Source organism: Aythya marila, assembly GCF_965140915.1.
Source record: "Aythya marila genome assembly, chromosome: 2".
Taxonomy (NCBI): Eukaryota; Metazoa; Chordata; class Aves; order Anseriformes; family Anatidae; genus Aythya; species Aythya marila.
Genome location: NC_139043.1, coordinates 102955113 through 102978873, shown reverse-complemented (window position 1 = coordinate 102978873; position 23761 = coordinate 102955113). Strand labels below are relative to the sequence as shown.

Sequence of the window (23761 nt, the reverse complement as noted above, 5' to 3'; positions counted from 1 at the left end):
CTGTGCCCTCCTGGCTTCTTGTTCATCCAATAAGTACCAAGGGGTAATTTGAGGGCGGTGCCCAAGAACAACACCTTCTCTGTGTTCACGAAAGGAACACAGCAGTAGGAACACAAATCACTGCACTAGGTGATCAGGAAACAGAGCCCGGAACCCCAAACATCTTAAAACATACAACTGACAGGGAGAAGGGAATGCAGATAACTTCAAGAAAAAAGAAAAGGCCACATCACTCTTTTAGTCAAGATTCTCTTTCTGAGGACCACTATGTCATGAAAGTAAAACACTGATCTACAAAGAAGTAAAAATGATCTAAATCTATATTTGGGGCTCTCCAAATTCCTAGGAATTCAGACTCCGGATTCAAATCCATTATAGACACAGGATCAGACACAAGAAGTTAGGCCCAGCTCTGAAAAGAGGTCTTGACACCTACCATATTCTAGAGCCAGTATTATTTTCCCTCATAATACTCTACTGTTAAAATACGAGCACACTCTTCCATGTATAAGGAAATACGGAATGAAAAAAAAAAAAATCCATGCTCAGTCCTCAATGTAAGGGACACAGAAGGTCCTTCTCTTGCTAATGAGAAACTATTTGAAATAAAATGAGGTATGATGAGAAGGAAAACACAGAAGAAATATAAATTACGTATGAACTTTAAAGAAATGTCATTTAGCTGAGTGGAAAAATTTCTGGAATTATCAGAGAGTAATTCATAGCAAAAAAAAAAAAAAAAAAAGTTGCCAAGGCATTGCAATAAGAAGTGATGCTAATGTCATCACCTGCCTCATTGGCTAATACAGCCCAGGGCTGACTTCTTAATGTTTCTACAGACATTACCTAGTTGACTGACATGCTATATGGTAGATTCAGGACAGGCCTAAGTATAGTGTGACTGCATTCAAACAAGGTAGCAGGAGCAGCAGCAAAATAAATAGGAATGGCAGCATTGCCTTTGAAAAAAAAAATAATATATATATATATATTGATGCAGTGCTTTTATTAGAATTTCTCTTGCCTACAAGTCAATCATAATAATAAAAACACATACCTGGATAGTTTACTGACTTTTTGTCCTTTTTATGTATGACAACATAATAAAATACGGTTGTAATATAGAGTGGTATTAGAAATGAGAAAAAGTGGGCCCAAAAGGTATTTTCTACTTTTCCTATTGTTTTATTTCAAAACCTAAACATAATTCTCTAATACCTCCTCTAGCATAAATGAAACTACAGTTCCTCAGACTCTTGAACCCTTGACTGCAGTAATGATGACCATGATAATGCTCCAAAGTGTTCTAACACTGTCCATCACCTACCTTAAGCAAATTACCAGAAAGTTTCAAGTCTAGTGTAACATAACCCAATAACCTTCCTCAAACCACCCAAGATGTGGGCAGTAAACTTCTGTAAACCATAGCTTATACACGGGTTGGTTAAGCAAATAATTTTGGTAATGTGGGTTTTGGTAATGTTTGGTAATTTTGGTTAATGTGGAGTCATCAGTTGGATCACCAAATTCTACTTCCCACTATCACAGATGACCACAGGATACATTCTGGTTCATAAATGGATCATGTTCCACTTTAAAATTAGATGGTCTTCATGTTCACTGTTTTATTAGAAGCTGACACCTAGGAAACTCTACCATGTATACAGTCTCTAGATGGTGTGCAAGCATTCTCATTCAACTCAAAATGCCCTTCTCCCTCTTCAATGTCTCCCCACCCAAACCAAAAACAATTACTCATAGATAAATGACAGATAAGTCATTTTAAGATATATGAGATGCATTGTTTCTTCCTTTTTCTTGTAAGTTAGTATAAATGTTTGCAAGCTCCACACAGTCCTTCTTGGCACTTCACCTGAATTCACCTAATCTGAACGTTATCTAGGTTGTTTAGCACAACACAGTTTAAGAAAAGCCATTCTCATTTCACCTTTTTTTTTTTCCCCCAACTTATTTATTCTTCTTTTCCAAATTAATTCTAAAGTTTGGAAAATACAACTTCAAGTAATTCCTATGCAAGATTATCCCCCCTCTCTTTTTGAGCATTTGACACAGTATTTTCATTCTTCAGTCTAGGGTATCACAGTCGCTTGCAGGAAGGAGATTATTCAGCCTTTAAAACTTAAGCATTCTTACTTCTTTCTCAAGTACGGAAGTGTTCCTTTTTCCAGCCTCCTTCCCAGCAGGCACTTACTTATGCTTTTTTTCACTATTTAACAATACTGCCTGTATTCAAAACTGAAGCACGCTCTTGTCTTGGCCATACCTAGACAATGTTCAATTCTTATTCCACCCCTATTGTATTATTAGCCACACTTCTCCGTTATTACATATATCCATATGGTAATACATATTTTTATTCTGTTTCCATTTGCTTTGCAGGGATGAGGGATGAAAGGAATGAAATAAAGGATTAAATAAAATTTGCCAGAAGTCAAGCTAACAATTCCTGACCTCTAGGACATATATATATATATATATAAAATAATTATTATTATTTATTTATTTATTTATTTACAGATTATCTAGATTATCCCTCTTTTATTCTTAATATATCCCATTCTTAATATTCTTTGTGGGTGTTGTTGGTCAGAAAGTTAGGTCTGGAGTTCAACCCTAAGAGCTGCCTGTGCTTAAGATGGGAGTTCTAGGTATGTTGCTGCATTTTAAATCAAAAATGCTGCCACCCTGAAATGCTCAAGCTCTTCAGTCACTATCTAGTTTACCTAAACTTATTTGGTACTTAAGCTTAAGAAAACTTTAAAGGCTGCTTTTTGTTAACATTGGATCAGAAGTAGAATACTGAAGACCCACTCTCTCTGACGTCCTAAGTCCCTCCAAAACCAGTTTTAAAATAACACTGGTTGGTTATTCACACGTCAATAGCTGTTTGGGAATTTGCAAAAAATAAAGATTTGTCTGTGCGATTATTAAGATCACTCATCATCCAATTTATAGTATTCCATAAAAATTCCATGTTGATTTTCCCCTCTAGTATTATCTGAAACCAGCCAGATCCTATCAACATTTTACCTTCTTTCTGCAATGTTATTTTGACTTCTACATGACTCTACAGTAGCTGTAGTCTCAACAATATCCCTCTTACTTCCCTACAGTCTGCTTAATGATTTACAGAACGAGAAGCTATACCACCATAGGCATTTTTATTCCCCCTTTCTCAGCAATAATAATTTTATCCCTTTCCACTGTATCATAGGCACAATGAAATTTGCTGCCTCAAGGGCTGGTCTGTTCCTACTATAGGAAAGGACGGGGTTGGGGCTGGGTTGGAGGCTGAGCTGGCTGAGGCAGCAGGGAGGTGAGTGCTGCAGGTCTCCCACTCCCACACTCCCAGCAGCTGGCTTGGCACTGCAAAGCACTGTCACAGCTACAGAGGGCAGTGGAAAGTTGCTCAAGGAAATCATGTCCTTTGGCTATGTCTGAAGGCTGAACCTGCTTTTCAGTATATTGCCTGAAAAAAAAAAAAAAAAAGCTATAACATTTAGCCATCAACTTCATTACAAGCTTCTGCCGACATACAGCATACACAGGTGTATATCAACAGTGTGGATCCTAGATGAGATATACACAAATAATTCACATAAATTTAAGCCAGTGAACAAAAAAAATGTATACAACCCCACTGGTCACAACCAACACAGAAATAACTGTGAAACTCTATAGTCACTTGCATATGCAACAAGCTAAAAAAAGTGCACAGAATTTAACTCAGATAAATTAACTCTTCAGAGTACAAAAAGCAGAACAAATTCTTGAACTCTTTCTTCACTGGAATACTCAGCACCGTTTTATTTTCATTTAAATCTGTGGGCCGACTGATCGGTTTTAGGATTGCAGTATTACATGATGCATACTCTTATTCTACAGCCTAAAATGCTGCTATTTTTATATGATTTTGTAAAATCCATTTTTATAATTTCATTATTTAATTCAATTTAAAACCATGCCACAAGGTCATTCAGAGTTTAAAATCTCTTCACATCCACAGTAAGCCTCCATCAGATCCCAAATTTGAGCAAGTGTGCACATTCAGGACAGCACTGTTGTCAGTGCACACAGCTGGGTCTAAACCACACTTTTTCATCTTCCTCTATCTCACAGCAGAAATTTCTCCTTAGATTTTCATGGCATTAGCTGAACAGCATTACCTTAGAACAAACTCTCTCAGTTTACCACATTGTTTCTAGATTAGATTCTAATTTTTGCACTTTCACCTTCCAAACATGCAAGTGGTAAAAGGTTTATTTTGCACATACTTCATGGAAAGGAAGGTAATTGACCAAATTTTAATGACTTTAGCACTTGTGCAAAGACAACAAAAGATAAACTAGAAAAGTAACTTTTACAAGCTATATAAAATAAAACATTGATGGCACTCATATCCTGACAGCACAGTGATAATGAAAACTGGAGACACATCAAATAATCAACCACTTAATGGGAGTCCCTGCTCACAATTTATTTTGTGGAAGCCACAAAGTAAAACAATCCAAGAACTGGAGTCGGCCATCTCAGAGTGGAAAAGCCTACTTGGGAATAGCATTACAAAACAATGAGAAAAGTACAGGTATTATTTATCATATGCAGAAACATAAGACTGATGCAAGACTTCCGTACTCGTTGCTGTCAAGTGAAATGCTTCTTGTGAGTACATTTCCACTTAGCTGGAAAGCATTTTATCTCATTTCTTTAATATCAAAACATTTTCTTAATAGTGAGAAAGCACAGAGTATAACTAATAGGAAAGTTCTCTACCTCATTAGATGCAAGAGAATTTTTGAGGTTGGTTAATTTAAAGGCATTGCTTCATTTTCACTCATCCATTGCTAGAACTTCCATGAATAAGTACTTCAGGATTTGGCCCACAGATTATAAATAACACACTCCATTGTTCACTCCCGTGAGAATACTTATAATGTTGGAAGTGGAGAAACCTAGCCGAGATGCACTATTTTGAGCCAAAGGATGTTTATGTAGTAGCCTGGCATGCCTCCATAGGAAAACACATGCCCAATCCAGTAGAAACTCCATTTTTAATTGCTGAAAAGCATTTTCCAAGTTATAAATAAATCTTCATACCAATTCTTCAGGCTTCTACAAAGACACTCAGTAGTTCTGAGGACATCTTAAACAGCTCTCCATCCCCTTTAGTCAGCATCTCTATTATTGCCCAGAGTATTTTCTATTGAGCACTTAAGGGTAACAGGTAATAAATCTTTTTTTTTTTTTTCCTTTTTTTTTTTTTAAAAAAAAGAAACAATCATTTCTGTGGTAAAACATGGAAGAAAAGCTTCTCAAAAGGTGAAAACTCAAGCTGTTCTACCCAAAAACATGTGAAGATTTTGTATTTAAATATATTTTTATAAGCTCTGTAAAACATAAAACGCATCTTCTGTCCTTCCCATTGTAGCAAATTTTTACATTTTAACTCACAACAAGTTTAGGGCATGGCTAGGCCCATGGCCTATCAATTTATGGCAGGCACTACAGAAAACCATCCTGAAGAACTGAAGTGCAGAGAACAATTTGCCAGTACTACTAAAAATTCAGTAAGCAGGTACAGCCTTTATCCCGTGCAGGGGAGAACAGGATGTCAACCATACAGCCCATGCACAAAATGGGTACTGCTATTTTAGCTACAGTTCTAGATGGTCAAACCAGGTGACTTTTATCCCCTATTTGGAGTACAATACCCTCATAATATTATACTAATAGTAGGTGATACAATTGTTAAGAGATGAAAGTAAAAACAGTCATGAACTCCAACTGCTTGAACTAAAACCAGCTCCTTAGACTGAAGCAGTAACAGACATCTAAGCCTTCAGATGTCTAAGCACATTTGGCTAAATTTCTGTTCAAAGCAGACAACAGAAACCATGTGAGGAAGTCTTTCCAAAATCAAAGTTGGTATTTCCAACTTACAAACTCATTCTTTGATGCATGTACTTTAAGGAAACCAGAATGCTCAAAAGCACCCAAATTAGCTACAAAATGTCTGTTTTCAATCAAATCCCATTACTAGTGCTGCTGGGAAAATGTTTCAAACTGGATTAAAAACACCAAAAAGTTTAAGGATCTTTCTCACATTTTCAACACAGATAAAGATGAGTGAGTTTGCAAACATCACCATTGCATAGTAGCAGACATTGAAGACTAGCCCAATGTATCTGTTAGTGAATGCATAAGAATGTTATACATGTATTCTTTAAACGTGTCAGTATTCCTTTGTCAGTATTCCTGTACAGTTTTGAATAACAAATTTGCCGTCAGTAGAACATGTTTTTTTACTGGACAAATGAGAGAAGGGAATTCTGTTAAAAAATTTCTAAACGCAGCTTTCAGTGAGTGTTTTAGCTTTGGGGGGGTTTGGTTGGTTGGCTGGTTGGCTGTTTTGTTGCCGTTATTGTTTGGTTGGTTTGCCTTTTTTTCCTGAAGTTATTTTCAAATGCTTTCTGCATATATGCTTTGGACAGCAATTCTTTCACAAACAATGTTTAAAAATTCTTGAAAAGTTAAAATTGAAGATGTATTAGTAGATGCCCTGCTTTGAAATAGAAGGTATATTTTTGTACAACAAACCACACGGCCATGAAGTGCAAGGATTCATGGTTAGGAAGTTACCAACTAATTTTCTCTTCCATGACAATTACTGGACAATATTCATGTAAGAATTTTTCATTTTGTTCAGAAATCTCAATACCATGTGATGTAGATGAGGTCTAAAATTAAGAATCTATTTTAAGATTTTTGGACTCAGTAGAGGCTAAAACAGTCAACTCATAGTACTCACCACATTACTATTCACTGACAATATAGGTTGACCCAATTCATAACTTTGAATATTAAATTAGATATCTAATGTCAGTGTGAAACCCCAGAAAATAAGTGCAACTGAGAGTAAAAAGACTGGTCATAAGACAGATGCGTTAAACTGATATATATACATGTAGGTAAATCAAAACAATGTTTGTGGATTTTTTTTTCAATATTCATTTGGATCAATGCTGTCCTGAAACCTCTTGAGCTATATTTGGTGATCCAAATTTGCCACTGTAGCCCTTCTTCATCTTGCAGTTCTATGCAGATTATTCCAGATCACAAGTCCCTTCATATCTGCAAAACAATCTCCTATTCCATTTCTTTACCATGGTTTCAGCAACATTTAAATTAACACTCAATTAAACATTTCTGTGATTTAGATTTTATTCATCACTTCATTGATCTAGACATTTTTAGAACATCATTTTTATGGATCTGTGCTATATTAGTATTTTTAGTACCAAAGAGAGAGAAGTTTCAGCATGCTGAGCAGTATCTCCATTCAGAAGCAATTCCATTCCTAACTAACATGAACAGTTAGCAAAATCCAGTCCATACGTGATTTTTTTTATTATTATTTTTTAACTATTTATTATCATTATTTACATGGTGGCTGGCCACATAGTCCTATTTTTGATATCTAGAATATCAGAAATTATGAATTGAAATAAAGTTAACAGAACTAACTACATGCAAATTCACCTCTGTTACACACAAAAGAAAAGCCACACAAAAAACTGTTATGTAGAAATGTTGATGAGCTACTGGTCCAAGACAGACCAAACTTATATGGTCATGCTTTATTATTTCTGTCACCACTGTATGTATAAGCCATTAATAAGGACTAGGACCTCTATATAGTTGACATCAGACGCAAACAAAAAGTTCACTAATATAACCATCTGTAAATCAGAAGTTAGAAAGTAGACTTTTAAACTTTTTTTAAAAAAAGCTTTTTAAAGTTTACTGTCTATGTGTCATCTCCAATGAAACAGATAATCAGTCAGTTGCTGATTTTAGAGGTAATTCATATAGAAAACCACTGCCGAAATCACATGGTGTTACAATGCATGCAAACAGGCATCTACCTCAAAAGCAGTTCTCATCAGAAACCTTTGAAAAAGTGGTCTAATCAAGTTTTGAAGTACTTCTGGACATAAATATTATTTGCAATGAACTTCTTTTTTATAATTGTTGCAGGCACAGTAGTACATTTCACTGTATAATCAACTCTGTAATCACAGATTTCAAGGATTATAAATAATAGATAGAGCTGAACAAGACAGTTAAACAGACATTTTTAGTTGCACATAAAAGCTCATAAAGACAATTTCCCTTATTCAGCTAGCTTCATGGACAATTAAGTAATACTTCTTGTAGCCAAACATGTTCTGCTAAATCTTCAGTAAATCAGCATTTCAGATCTAACTGAAGGACATTTCATTTTCTTTAGAAGAGGTTGGTATTTTCAATAGGCAAGGTAATATCTTGAAACAAATATGCAGAGACAGGAGACTGTGCCTCTTCCCCAAGTTAAAGGACTAATATTATTTTATTAATTGTATTTTAGAGATTAAATGCTTAAGAAAAAAATAGGAAAAAATTACTAAGCTTTAAACACCATTCAAACTATTTCAGAGAGCATAGTATTATTCCCCAGTGCATCTAAGCGTTTAGGTTTCCTTCAAAACAAAAATTAATCTAGGCTGACATTATCCATTCCAGATGATGGAGCTTCTAATTCTACAGTCAGGAAAACCCTTAAGCTTGGCAGATAGGAGTTGAATAAATTTAGTAACTGCAAACTGTAAGATGATAAACTCAGAAGACAGATGAAAGACAGAAGCAAGAGGTGACAAAGTTTGTTAGAGATTGTGACTGGGAATTTGAATGAACCAGGAGAAGACAAGGAAGGAAAACTTTAATGGAGAAAGCTCAGAAGATTAAAAAGACGTACTCAAACAAAGCAAAGGCTTCAGGAAAACCAATGATTTTAACAAAACAGAAATGGAAGGGAAGATTCAAAAATATTGTTTATGGGAAATAAATGAAAGTGGAGAAAAAAAATAAAAAAATAAAAAGAGAAGTAAAATATATAGGCACATTGTGGTTTTGTTTTGTTTTTGAATAATGTTTGTTTTACTTAACTTTTGACTCTTTGATTTAATGGTGGCTTGGCTGGTTTTAGTTAAAATAGTTATAATTTCCCCTTTCTTTTCCAACCTCTGTACATGGAAAAAAAATCCTTCCACACTTTGTAGAAAGAAATACTGTCTCACACACACACAAAATTTGAAAAGGTGACAGGTATGGTGGACCAAAGTGGTTACATTCAGACATATTGAACTCACCTGCGAAACTAAGTCTCATGAGCACATTATACCATGAAATTTATGAGCAACTTAATGCAATGACAGATACTATAAGGAAATTATCCAAAATCCTAAGAAAGCACTATCCCCTCTGAAGAATGATTTCTACCATCAGTGATGCAAACTAGCGTCTATCAAATCACACAGGAAGTTTTAATCAAATTAACTTTTTAGACTGTAGAAGGTTAGCATGTTTCTCCACAATCCGTCTTGGCATCTAGAAAATGGCTCTGTTCATCCTGTCAGTCACTTCTCATAGTACAGAAGAGGCAGCAAAAATAAAACACACAAAAACAACATGGTAACTGCATATTAGCTGGGAAGCTGCACCCAACCTCCCCAGTGAGTGCCTCCCCCTTAGGTGTCACCTTTAGCACTTTTAAGAGAAGCTTCAGCTCACTAATGGGCATTTACAGATGTTTCATTCTCATACTGTCCTTGTAATTTTCCACTTTAAAAATGACTGACACCCTTACTTAGGGTGGGATTTCCTACCTTTTATTCTTATTTTATTTATTTTTCAGCTCTCTTTTTTCTGGCTCCACACAGTCAACATAAACTTGGCCCACCCAATTGGTATGGGTCCTGGCCAAAAGACAATATGTTATTTTCCTAGATTTACTGGTAGAAACCGGGTTAAGACCGATGTGTGGAAGTAAAAGAATATGGAGAAACATAACAGAAGCATAGAAATTAAGGTATGAAATACATTTACTGAGCAGACCTCTTCCCCTTCTGCACAGAAGTGCTCAGGGAAGATGGCTCCTTCACCCAGGGGTGAGAGATTTGAACTCTATAGCTAACAGGTGAGCTCTCAAAAGAGCCCTAATTCTCAACTAACTAATTCTCTAACTCTGCCAAAAGACTTCAACTGCAATTCTCAAAGACTCCAAATTTGGTCCAGTTCAAATTTATCCCACTGTAAACACTTTTTGGAAATTTTACTTTGATCTATCTATAACTCGTATCCCATTTATGAATAACGTCTAGCAATACTACTACCCTCATGCAATCCTTTCCACTTCTTCACCTTTACTTCAGGTGTAGTCAATGTATATAAACTACATAGCACAAACCTCTGTCATTTGATGCTATTATAATCACATGAAATAATTATAAACCATAATATAAATAACTATAAAACCAAAAAAAGAATGCAAAATAGGTTAATTCAATACAGATGCTCTTCTAAATGAAGCAAGTCTGTGACATGCACTGTGACAGGATATAATTTCAGTAAGACCTTCAAAGATTAAAAATAAAAATAAAAATAAAAAAAAATCTGCATCCATCCTAGCCAAAGTAAAAGAAAAACAGTGAGTTGTCATAACTAGAATAGGCCAGTACACACTTTCCACAACACAAATCTAACTCTGCCTTTTTTCTCCATGCAAGGACCTGGAGGAGAAAATGCTCTTTGTTATACAAGAGCCCCTATACATAGAGTGGGTGAAAATCCACGTGACCAGAAACCTTACACACAGACAGATGGTTTTCTTTAGTTTATCATTCTTCCTACTTAAGCTAATGGTTAATGAAAACACTAGCAAAAATTGGGACAACGTAAGTTGAACTTCCATTTGTGAAAATCAGGATTGGTACCATCACTGTGTGCCACTCATTAATTAACAGTTCATCAGATATTTCTGGAAGTTCTGCTTGCTCTCTATCTTCTCAGTAAAGAGAAAAAAGGATGACAGCTTGCAGAGTTACTCTAAAACAGAACTTAGAACTTGAGACTCCCCAAGAACTATCCTCAGGGAACTCAGAAGTTTCATACATTTATTTCCTTTTGGGAAGTAGATCAGTGGCACACAAAAATGAATGTTTAGAAGGAGAACTGCCTCTAACACTCTGGAAAGGTCTGGGGGAGCATTCTGGTATGCCAACAGGATATTTATTTTCTCTTCATATGAAAAAACACTAACCATTTGGGCAAGAATTTCATAGAGGCCCTCTAAACTCAGACATCACTATATTTGGAATCTAGATTTTCTAATTTGTTTCTTTAGGAACCTGTGTTGATTAAAATAGTCTAAATTTCCATCATCCGTGACAATGAATTTGTGAGTAGAATTATGCCAAAGTCAGCATTAGAATTTCTTAAATGTCTCCTTTTTGTTCGTGGTGTCATGGAACCAACTTACTTTTCAAGAGACAGTCTTCACATTATTTCCATCAGAAAAGATGCGAGATGAGTCCATTTGACTTTAGCATTGTGCAGTATTCTTTTTTTGTACTAATGTGAAGGAGAATCAGGAGAGCAGAAACAGGAATGTTTCCTGCAGCAAGAGTATTTTGAAATTCAGTCATCTGCAATCTCATCCAACAGGCTACTAAGTGACATCAGTAGCTGATAAGACATGATTGTACCCTGAATACAAATTTCACCAACAGATTACAAACTCTTAAAGTCTCAAAGCTGTTACACAGCCATTTCTGCTGACTTTGAAGTCATTCCTTTACAGACAACAGGTGCCCTACAAAGAGCAAGAATGTAATACTAGATAGAAATTTCTGTTTTCATAGGTTGGCACAACTGTTTTCATATTTAAAATTGTAAAAGTTTGATAGGCATATGATACATTGTTATCTCTATCAGTAAGGCATTTCTGTTATTTTTATTAAGGCAGTTGTATAATGTAGATCAGGATGACAATGGTGTTTAAGTATCTAAAACACCGTTGAGTGAAAAAATCTAAGACCAAATTTAATTCTTAAAAGTAGCTATGAATCCAGCCCTTGGGCACAGTAAGATGCCTTTGGGTGGTTTCTGAAAGCTCATTTTTCACCCAAATCACTTCAGGATTCCCAGTGAAATAATGCCATAAAAGGATCCCTCAGTACCCAGTTGCACCTTGAGGCAAAAACAAACAAAGAAACCATCAGGATTGGAAGTCCCTCAACACCAAAGCCAGACTACAGAGAAACTGCAGTGTCCGAGTTTATAGCATGATAGATGTATATCCATGTATATAACAAATGAGCTCACTTAATGAGGGGGAAAAAAACCACACACGTACGGCTTTTGCAGGTACTATGCCCAGCACAGACACTTAAAAATAAATCAAGAAATGTCTTACCTTTCATTGTTGTTTTTGTGGGTTCTGAAAACAGAGGAATGAGCAGGAGGTAGATGAGGTAGACAAAGGAGAGCCCATTGTAACGGAAAGCACAGGCTGTGAGAAAAAAAAAAAAAAAAAAAAAAAAAGAAAGAACATATCGTTTAGTCAGGTAATCATATTTAATAGCACAAAGTATTTACAATTTAAGTTTCCTATTTACCATAGCTACTTGTCACCATTTATTTAAATTATTTCTATGCAAGTGTTCAACTTGCTCCTTAAATTATTAAAATTAAGTACACTTTTGAGGCATTTTCATAGTAATATACATTTTTAAGCTTAGCACTGAAGATGCATCCAAGGTACAAAGACTGTATGGAATGATGGACAAAGTTGGCAGTTGAACTTGTTCCTTTCCTCACCTGTAAACTCACAAAACCATCCCCTACAAAAATATATAGTGATGCATAAAGCGGTATTTATTATCTCTCTTTAAGAAACAACATACAAGTTCATTATATTACAAATAGGGATTATCATTAAATAATGAAGAAAATCAATGAAGTATATTCACATTTCAAATTAGAGCATGCTTAAAATAACCAGTTATCCTTTAAATGACATCATGTAATTCAAGAACAATTTGAATTTTACTGTCACCCAGTTGCTTGCTTTTACAAAATTATTCTAGTGAAGAGATTGTGAATTAAAAATTGCTACAACCCAGACACATGGATGTTGTGCATATTCTGTGCTGAAAGGGGAGTATATGGACTTCCTTACTGAAAGGATAAAAAACAACAATAAAGAAAATGAAGTATCTCTAAATCCACTGTGCAGCAGATATTGGAATATTATGAGACCTGCTATATTCAACTTTCACATGAGATAGAGCAACTGCTGAGGAGTTAGGAGATGGCATTCACCCATGGAATGCAACTAATACCAATACACTGTTTTCTCAGCTATGTCCTGAACAACTTGATTTGGGAGGAAAAAGACAGCCTTAGTTCTGCCAGAAATGTATATCCAAAAAAAAACCACACAAGTTTCTGCAGTCACCACTTCATGAAATGTATTGATACTATTTAGAGTTGACAACACTGAGTTGACAACTTAAGCATTAATTGATCCTCATCACATCTCTCCATTCTAGTTATAAATGCAAAAACAAAAACTCTCACTGTTAACAAACAAACCCATACAACATCTATAACTCTTTTCTTCCAAACTAATGTTTTGAATAAGTCTCCAATTCCCTTATAGCCCTGATACAAAGACTTTGGACTCTCGCCCCATGTCTGCAGTGTAGCCAAGAAACGTGTGATCTTTATGGGTACATCTGGCACGAAGGAAGAACAAGTAGCATCTATGCTCTGTTTCTAAACATGATTCTCCCACCAGCCTTAAAAATAAATAAATAAATAAATAAAATCCATGAAGTGTAATAGAAGTTTGTTTGGTGTGAAATCCAGAATGCTTAAGAACAACTTCTGATTTGTCCGAGAAAATTTCAACACAGGCAGACTGCTTCTTTTGCTTAATGCTTAAACTTCCTTTATAGACACAGCCTTTAAAGACCACCTGATGACTTACACTTACCCCTGTAACCAAGAAAAAGTAAATGGGACCTATCCCACAGGGAATTTTGTAAGCAATTATCAGAGCTTTAATGTGAATGTATTTAAGAAGAACAGTCAACCCTGCTATATGCACTTACTTACAGGGCGCTCTGCAGAGGAGCAGAGGATGTGCTATGACCATTAGTGGCATTCTTGAAAAGAATGGCAATAAGGATACTTCCGAGGTCAGGACAAATCCATAAACCAGTCTGTTTGCAAGTTTAATTTGGGGTGGGAAGAAGTTCTTTGGCATCCATAGGAAAAGGTGGTTCAAGGTTGATCTGAAGCCTGATGGCTTTTCCACCAGTATTTAAAGGAAAGGATCAATGTTCTCAGTCACTCTGGTAGCAGATCCACTTATTTCAGAGGCCCAGGCAATCAGCTTTTAATTTCATTAAATGGCTTACTTGATTTCAGTACAATGTTATAAACATTTTCTTCTTACAATAATATTCTTCTGAACTGAGCTTGCTATGTTTCTTGAACAGCACCTAGCAATTAGCTTCATTAGTGAAAGCATAAAAAAAGCAACTGTGTGATTTTAGACAACCTCCTTTGTTGGGGGTATATCAATAAATGCCTTGGTAAAAAGTTCGTGTCAAATATATAGAATCTCTATACCCACGCACCACCTAATAAAATAATATTCTTGCCTACACATTGCCTGGACAACTATGTTTATTTAAGCTCTTAAAAGTGCACCATCAATAAATTTCTCAGAATTAATAAATTAAAATAAATACAAAAAAAAAAAAGGCAGTGATTTTTTTTAACTTCAGTCCATTCACTATTTCCCTATCTTTTTGTGTGTGTGTGTGTGATCTCCGTTCATCTAGCATATTTTTGTGAAGAGATTAGTGTCTTAAAAAGCTACTCTGCCACAACAAAAAGCTACACTCAAACACATTTTAGTACAATTAAAGATTAGAAAACAACTGCTGTAGTGTATTTATATATTCACTCTGCATTGTAAATTTATTTGTCAAATACATAGATTCATAAGTTAGAATGGTTTCACCTGGAAAGGACCTAGACAAAGATCATTGAGTCCAACTGTCAGGGCTGACCCAAAGTTAAATCATTATGAATATGATCTAAATGCCTCTTAAACATTGTCAGGAACAGGGCATCAAACACCTTGCTAGGAAGCCTGTTCCGGTGTCCAACTAACCTCTTGGTAAAGATTTTCCTAGTGTCTAGTGTGAACCTCCCCTGACACAGCTTTCAGCCATTCCCATACATCCTGTCACTAGATATCAGGGAGAAAAGATGATCGTTTCCCTCTCCACTTTTCCTCCTTGGGAAGTTGTAGAGGTACCCCTCAACCTCCTTTTCTTCAACCTTAACAAACCCTTAGTACATGCCTTGCACCCTTTTAACCAGCCTTGTTGCCCTTCTCTGACACATTCAAGTATTTTAACATCATTTTTATATCGTGGAGCCCAGAACTCCACACAGTATTCAAGGTGGGGCCACACCAATAGTAAACACAGTGGGATAATTGCCTCTTTTGAACAGCTGGCTACACTGTGTTGTAAAAACTAAAATATGGTTTGCCCTCTTGTCTGCCAGTGTACACTGCTGGGTCATGTTTAGCCTACTGCCAACCAGCATACCCAGATCCCTCTCTACAGGGCCACTCTCAAACCACTCTTCTCTCAATCTGAAATTTTGTCCAGCATCACTCAATCCCAAATACAGAATCCAGTTTCTGTCATGCTATTGCTGAACGCCCAATGCTCCAATCTATCTAGATCCCTCTGCAAGGCTTCTCATTCCTCAAGGTTCCACATCACTTCACATTTAAGTGTCTCCAGCAAATTTACTAAGAATGCATTCAACTCCTGCATCCAAATCACTGATTAAAATGTTGAACAGACCCCAGTATTGAGCCTTGGAGAATCACACCACTAGTGATCAGACAGATCTAGTTCCATTCACTACAACCCCTTACGCCCCAACATTCAGCCAGTTCTTTGCCCAGTGTAGCATGTACCTGCTCATCACAAACCTGGACAATTTGTCCAGAGGAATGCTGTGAGGACACCATCAAAAGCCTTGCTAAAATGCAGTAAACTTCATCTACCACCCTTAACTTCACCCTAAACTTCATCCCTTAAGTGGGTGACCTTATTATAAAAGGATATCGAGTTCTGATAATCAAAACCGTCAAGAAGTCATCACTGGACATGAAATCAACTTCAGTATGTCTCTGACAAAACAGTGGATAATCCAAAAAAGCAAATGAATCAATCATCCTCTGCACTCCCTCTGGCATTCACAAAGGTCTCCTTTACAAAAGGCAGCCATAAGCAGATGCCCACCACAGTACAAAGTCCCATCTGAGGTCAATGGGATTCCATCAGTGGAAAAAGAACCTACACAAAAAAACTTTCTTGGCAAGCCAGGTGGCATAGAAATTTCTGTGTATTTGGGTTACATTGTTCAGTTTGCACTATCAGTTCTGGCTCAAAATTAATGCAATTTTAGCATTTTACGTTTGTTACCTCTCCTCAAAATTGTCTAATCGATTAGCAAAATTAATTTCAGACGAATTATTCTTGGACTACATTTACCTTTAAATTTACTGCTTTCTATTTCTAGACTTGGGGAGACTGTGTTCTCAAAGTTTTATTTCTCTGCAACTATATAAACCAGACTGTTAACAGGCAATACTTTTCCATATAAACCTTGCCTTATATTTTTTCACATAGGTGTCTGCAGGAATATAAAAATACTTTGAAGACATTTTTTAAAAGAACAACAATAACAACAAAAAAACTCCTTAAGCTGAAAGTGTTGATTTTATTAGTATCCTGGAAAGCTTTCAGTTTCTTAATTTCAGATGTATGGATTTGCCTAAAAAGAACACTAAATGCAAGGCTTGAATAGGTAAATACACCATACATAAAAAGTCCATTTCGTATGTTTTAAATCTTCCTCACCATGTTTTCTAACAGCCTCTAGTAAGAAAACTCTGGAAATAGGATTTTCATCTCTGAAACTCTGATATTGTTCAGATTCCAATGGTAGCAGTAATTCACAATTGTGAAAGGACACAAAAAACAACTACTGATATACAACATATTAACATATTATAAGTAAATTCATTTTTTTTCTAATTAGCTCTTTTATAGTTTTAGTATAACTTTATATCATCTTCCCCTGGGTGGAGGAAAATGAATACTCTGTAACACACAAAATTGAATTCTCTGTTCATAGGTGATTATTTGAAATGTTTTTGTTTTTTATGCATAACATAGCAGAAAAAAAATATTCCCTTTAAATCATTAGCTCATAACCGTAAATAAGACAAAGTTATGATAATTTCATGTACCTTTCATAATCATATTAAAAATTAGACACAGATAACCGATGTTTACAGTTCACCATATCTGTAAATATATTCATAACTCACTAATTGTGAGTTATAATCACTATATGTAATACATATCTTTAATACATATGTATGTATACACACATGCACGAAGAAAAAAAAATCAATAAAGCCTGCTCCGCCAATACATTTTGGGGGGCTATAGAGAACAGAAATAACCTTTGAACACTTAAGTCTTGCAGTGAAGAACACATTGTAAAATATTTTTTATAAACCTTGTTAGGAAATGATTACCTAAATGATTACGTGCAATGATTACCTCACCCAGGTAAAATAACTCAGGTAAGAGGGCTAATTTGATTACAAAATATCTCCTCTTACATTACATTAACTAGAGCAAATATTTCTGCTTAAAGCCTTAAAAAAGCTCCCAAATATGAGTAGAATCATTGACATGATGATCTATAACTTCTATTAGATCTATTAATATCAGAAGTTTAAGAACCACTCCTTCCCCAGTCTTACATAAGAATTAACAATTGAGTTCTTTTCTCTGCTTTTGAAATTAAGAAGAATTGACATTACACCTGGGAACTTAGAGATTACTAACATTTTAAAGATTGCTTCTACACTTCTTGGCATAGTCAATAAAAACAGTCAATATTTCAGCACTAAAAGAGAACGTTCATTGTTGTATTCCCTTTTCCTTAATTATAATACAAAAAATCTGAAATGTGCATTTCACTATGATTTCACAAAATCATTATCTAACATTCTGTGCAAAGGACATACTCTTAAGTGAGATATATTTCAAAATTACATTTTCTCTTCCTTTATTAAGTCATTTTTAAATGTCCTGGACTACAGAATATACATGCTTTGTACATATGCACTCAAAAACAAAAACAATGGATTCCCAGACAGCCCCAAATTTATATCTCATTAAGGAACACTGATGTTTGCTCAAACTACTTTAACATGAACTGTATCTTTAACACAGAACTAGTACAATAACTATTTTTCAAGTTTTTGTTAAAATAAAGTTGGAAATTTCAACTCATTCTTAGGATAGATATCTGCAGCATGCACCATGCAAAAACAGAAAATCCTAACTCATATAACTTATAAACATTTTGTTCTAGACTTTAATTTTCAGTATTATACGACAGCCAAAGAAGAATGTTTTAACACTTGAAGAAATCTACTACTATTCTTAGACTCACCACCAAGATTCAAGATGTACTGGGTATTTCCAAGCAAACATCAGAATTCTAACACCTGCAGTATGTTGTTATTTTCACATTTACAGTAACAGCTCTTTCTTTTTTTTCCTACTTAAAAGGTTAATTTGTATAGAACATGCATTTCATCTATTAAACAAGAAATCTTGGAGGGCAAAACAGGGTGGTAATAGAGGAATTTGATCTTCAAAAGGTATGGAAAAAAATAACTTCATAAAAGATTTTAGTTTCACTCTACACAAATTTTAAAAGAAATTCCATTCAGAAGATAAGACTATCTGTTCCACAACAGCCTTCAAGAGTGTGTACATACTACCAAAGTGCTGCTGACTTATAAGCTAGAATTGTAAGCCAGTGTCAAAAGCCACTACCACAGAAAATATGACAGGCAGATGAAGACAGAAGTAGCCATCCTGTCACTACTTCTGAATTTCTCTTAATAAAAAGTCATTTTTGTTAACTTTAACAGAATAACACAATGCTTGTTATACCTTTTTCTGTGTAAGAAATATGTGCTGAGATTTTTTTCTATATATTTCTTTCTACATTCTTTCAACATTCTTAGCATTATCATCTAGATTAATTTGTTCATGTTAATGTGTGCATTAGCACACGAAGGAATCACTTCAGTGAACTAAAAGTCATATGTCTTCTACCTTCATTCAGCAGGATATTGCATAGTGTTTGCATTCTGATTAACAACTTTATAACTGCAAGATTACTAAGAAAGCTATGCAAAGATTTATACCTTTAGACTAAAATTTGGTTTAACATTTTTACTTACTTTTCCAGTGGCAGGAAAAACATTCATCAAAAATGTTCACTCCTTAAAAAAGGAGGTTAATTTCAAATTTTCTACCAGTTACATCCTCAGAGTTCTGAAAACACCTAATCAACACCTAATTTAGATGACTGATACAGACTAATGTAGACAGCCTAGATTTAGCATGGGAATGAGACACTGGTGTACACCCAAGATGACATGGTTCTGGTGCCAAGAACCAATCTATGGACTTAGAGTAAGATAATCACTGAAACAAATACATCTACTCCAAATCAAGGTGCTCTACAAGACCGTCCATGAATATGCACAATGAATGGTTAATTTTTACATGAGGACATACAGTCAAGATTCAATAAAATTGTCAATAAAAGTGTCTTAATGCCATGATTATTAGGTCTCTATACTTGTGCCACCCTCTAGTAAGACATTAAGCAGTCAGTTTCTGTTATTTAAAATATTCAAAGTTTTTGAATTGTTCTTGTTTCTTTGTTTTACACACAGTCATCTTATTGAACATCAAAGGCTGCCTAGCCAAGGCGTAGGTCCCACATTAGGCCTCACTCTTCAGGCAACTACATTTGCTCTAGAAAAAACAGAAAATAAGAACATAAGTACAGGACAAATGATCAGTGGTGTTTTCTAGAAGTGTTATTACTGCATTCAGTGGTAGAGCAGGAGTTGAGCTGTAACCCACTCACAGTCATAAAGGCAATTTCTTTCTAAAAATACACAGTTCACCTCTAACTTGAAAAAATAATGCCTTATAGTGTCAGTTCACCACAAAACCACACGAAGACCTTTTATTGTACTATCCAGGTTAACTAAATGCTTGGTTCAGGTTCTGGAGAAAATGACTCCACTAAGAAGCCCCTGAGAACTTGCAGGGAAGCCACAGCCTCAGCCCGTCCCCAGGCCTGCCTGGCCAGCCCATTCCTGGTGGGGCAGTGACACAGGGCCTGCCCTGTGGGACCTGTAGGAGACCCTGTGGCCCCTGGTCTAATGTTTGGGGAAAAGGCCATTGCAGTTCCTCCTCATGTATGTACATCCCTGTTTCCGCTTTACGGTTAAAAAGTCATCTCTCACTGGTGATAAAGAGCAGTTCAGATGTTCTTAGCAACATTTCAAACTGTGGTAAAACAGACCATTTATACAATGCACAAATTCAGTAAAGAGAAAAATTAAATGCTAAAAGAGAAAAGGCCATTTAAAATTTACAAAATGAGGACCATTCTGAATAAAGGATTTTGCAAGGTGTACTGGGTCTGACTGGGATGTTACCTTTCCCTGCAGCAGCCCATACAGTGCTGGGCTCTGCACTTGTAGCTAGAACAGCAGTAGTATCATACCAGTGTTGTGTCTGCTGCTGAGCAGTGCTGGCACAGCATCAGGACTCCCTCTAACCCTCCTAGAGGGTGGGCAAAAAAGTGAGAAGAGAAACATCACCAGGGCAGCTGACCTAAACCAAACAAAGAGATATTCCATACCATATGATGTCACACTCAGCAATAAAAGCTGGAAAAAGGAAGAAGAGGGGAGGGGTGGGCTCTCGTGAAAACGTCCTTCCTCCTCGCGAACACCGGCTACGTGCGTTGAGGCCCTGCTTCAAAGACGTGGTCAAGCATTGCTCATTTGTGGGAAGTAGAGAGTAATTTCTTTCCTCTGCACTTCCACATAGCCTTTGCTTTGTTTTTGTTTTTGTTTTTTGTTTGTTTGTTTGTTTTGTTGTTGTTGTTTTGTTTGTTTTGTTTTGTGTTGTTTTTTCCCTTTTCCCCCTCCCTTCTCCCCTTTAGTTAAATTGTTTAGTTAATAATAATCTTTCCTTAATAATTATTTTTTTTTTACTTTAATTAAATTATCCGTATCTCAACCCATGAGTTGTTCTTTATTTTACTTCTTCCCCTCCTCATCTAAGGAAAGGGAGTGAGAGAGCGGTTGTGGTGTTCAGCTGCCTAGCATGGTAAAACCACCACAATCCTTTTTGGCATCCAACGTGGGGCTCAAAGGGTTGAGATAACAATAGAATTGATTAAAATGCTTACAACTAACACTCTTACTTACTAGTCACCATGTTCAGTGTCCTGTTAATATTGGCTTGTTTGATCATATGTCATGCAATCCGTGTCATGTTCTCCTTTCTCCTCTATATCTGATCCGATAACCACCACACAAAAGTACAAAAGAAAAAAGGAAAAAAAAAAAAAAAAACAAAACACTACAGACAGACAAAAAGTATTTCCAATAGCCATATGATAGAAGGCCAAGACTGCTCAGTAGACCGTTTTACTGCTATTTGTATCTGCATAAAGCTTTCATTTTTTGAAGCTTTTTAATTTTTGCTTTCTAGTAATAAACTATCTTAATTTCAACCACAAATATGAAAAGAAATGAAAACAAAATTATCCTTCTTTTTATGCAGGTTCACGCATGCAGCGTTCTTTAAAACCAACCAAAACACATACATATGCACTCACACAAAATATTAGTAAATTGTCCTCAGATATTTAGTGACAGTTACTGCTGCCTTTGCTGCTGGGTCAGGGGTGTGTTTGAGGAGAAAGCCTCAAAGAGTTTTTGTTTGTTTGTTTGTTTGTTTTTTGTTTTTTCCTCGAAACTTTGGTTTTCCAAACAGCAAACCCAAAGAGGCTGTTCATGGCTTGCACTTTTATCTGTGCATTATTTACAAAACAATGTACCACGAAAATAAGGTCACTCACTATTGACTGGATAAAACGATCTATTATTTAATAGTCACAAAATTGAATCTCTCAGAAAAATGCAGCAGCCGCTCTTGTCTCCAGTTATCTAAGTACAACAGAGAATAAGCCCCACATCTCCATTTCAGCTCAGAGACACAAGTGCAAATCTTATTAAGTCTGTATGGATTTCCCACTTTCACCTGACACAGTCATGACTGGCCAATTGCAGTAAAAATAATAAAACAAGTATACTTAAAATTAAATTGGTGGCTGTAAGAAATTTGTGTTACCATTTTCTGAAGAGGAAATGGAAAGTTGAAATACTACTACAACTTGCTATTTTTATACTTTTTTGCATTTCACATTCTATTTTGTTTCAGATGCTCTGAATTTTCCTCCAAAATTCTTTACAATAACAAGGAAACAATTGCCACTCATTGTAACTTTAGATATGCTATAAACATAAGAACAAAACTTTAAAAGTGACCAAAAATGTTCCTCTTCCAGAACTCTGTATTATAATAGTGTCAAGTATCTGGCAGGCACACTGACTGCCCAGTGAGCTTTAGCTGGGAACTTTATTTTTTCTTACTGAAATTCAGACAAAAAGGATAAATCCTGGCATAGTTTTGCTCTCACTCACTTCTGAGTAACTCCAGTTACTATAATACTTGTGACAGATGAGATTGGAATTAAACACTGCTGTTCAAAATAGTTAACTGAAACACAAGTAATCTTATCATCCCTTTAGTGTGAATTAATGGTTGCAGCTTACAGTGTGCAGCGTAGAACCATGCATAACTGTGTTAGCTCAGGACAAGCTGCCTCCTGCATCAACCTGACCTCCTCCAACATGAAAGAGCTCTTCTGATAATACTGTGTTAACGTATGAAACTCCCACCATGCTCCTAAGCCAGCATTTTGACATAGTACTGCTCTGTGCAGCATCATGCAGCTAGCGTATGATATGCACAAACTTTTTTTTTTTTTTTTTTTTGAAAAATCCATGAATTCTTCAATAAACGGATACAGATTACACATTTGGTTCACAGCACGTTTACAATCACATTTTTCACTGGTCAGTGCTCATCAGGAGAGCTGACTGCTGGACAGTGAACACTTTTTTTGTTTTTTTTTTGGTTAGGACATTTTTCCCCTTTCTTTCTCAGAGTAGCAGTTTCAGTAAGCTTTCTCTCCATCAGAAACCATCTGGAACCAGTTATAACTTTGTGGCAGACTTTCTGGGAACTGAGTACAGAGAGAGGGGAAGCCCTTGTTTCCCTCTTTCTTTCAGCTCTAGAAATGCATCTTCGGTACACAGGCATACTCCCAACCTGTCTTTGAAACAAAGAAAATGAACAAAAGGCCTCAGGCATAAGCATACCACAATGATCACCTTACTCAGAATAATGACTTTTAAAAGAGTATCTACTCTCACTCACAAATCCAATGTCAATAAGCTTTTTTAATTAAGCATACAAGTATTTATTAAGTAAAAACCATGATGGACACCACCACCAGTATGCTTTGCCATTAGAAAGATCTACTTAACATTATACCTCATTTCAAGTTCAACTGCAATCTTTCTATTTTCTTACATTGCTTTTATGTGTTCATATTTCTATATTGTATCAGTAATCCCTTACTCAACAAATCAATCTGCTTCAAGGTTGATGGTTGTTTTGGTTAGTTGGTTTGATTTATGACTTTTTGAAACTTCTTTAGTTTCACTTCCAGTCTCTTCTGTCACAGTGGTCATTCCAGGCACACTCTTTGCTCCCCTACC

General features: G+C 35.8%; 1 protein-coding gene across 1 annotated transcript in view; it reads right to left on the bottom strand.

Annotated features, from left to right (window-relative positions):
• Positions 1-23761, bottom strand: part of PIEZO2 (piezo type mechanosensitive ion channel component 2) — a 311014-nt gene that overhangs the window by 241970 nt on the left and 45283 nt on the right. Inside the window, exon 2 of the mRNA XM_082754254.1 lies at positions 12314-12409. Coding sequence (XP_082610380.1) covers positions 12314-12409 — 96 coding nt within the window. The remainder of the gene's footprint in view (positions 1-12313; positions 12410-23761) is intronic.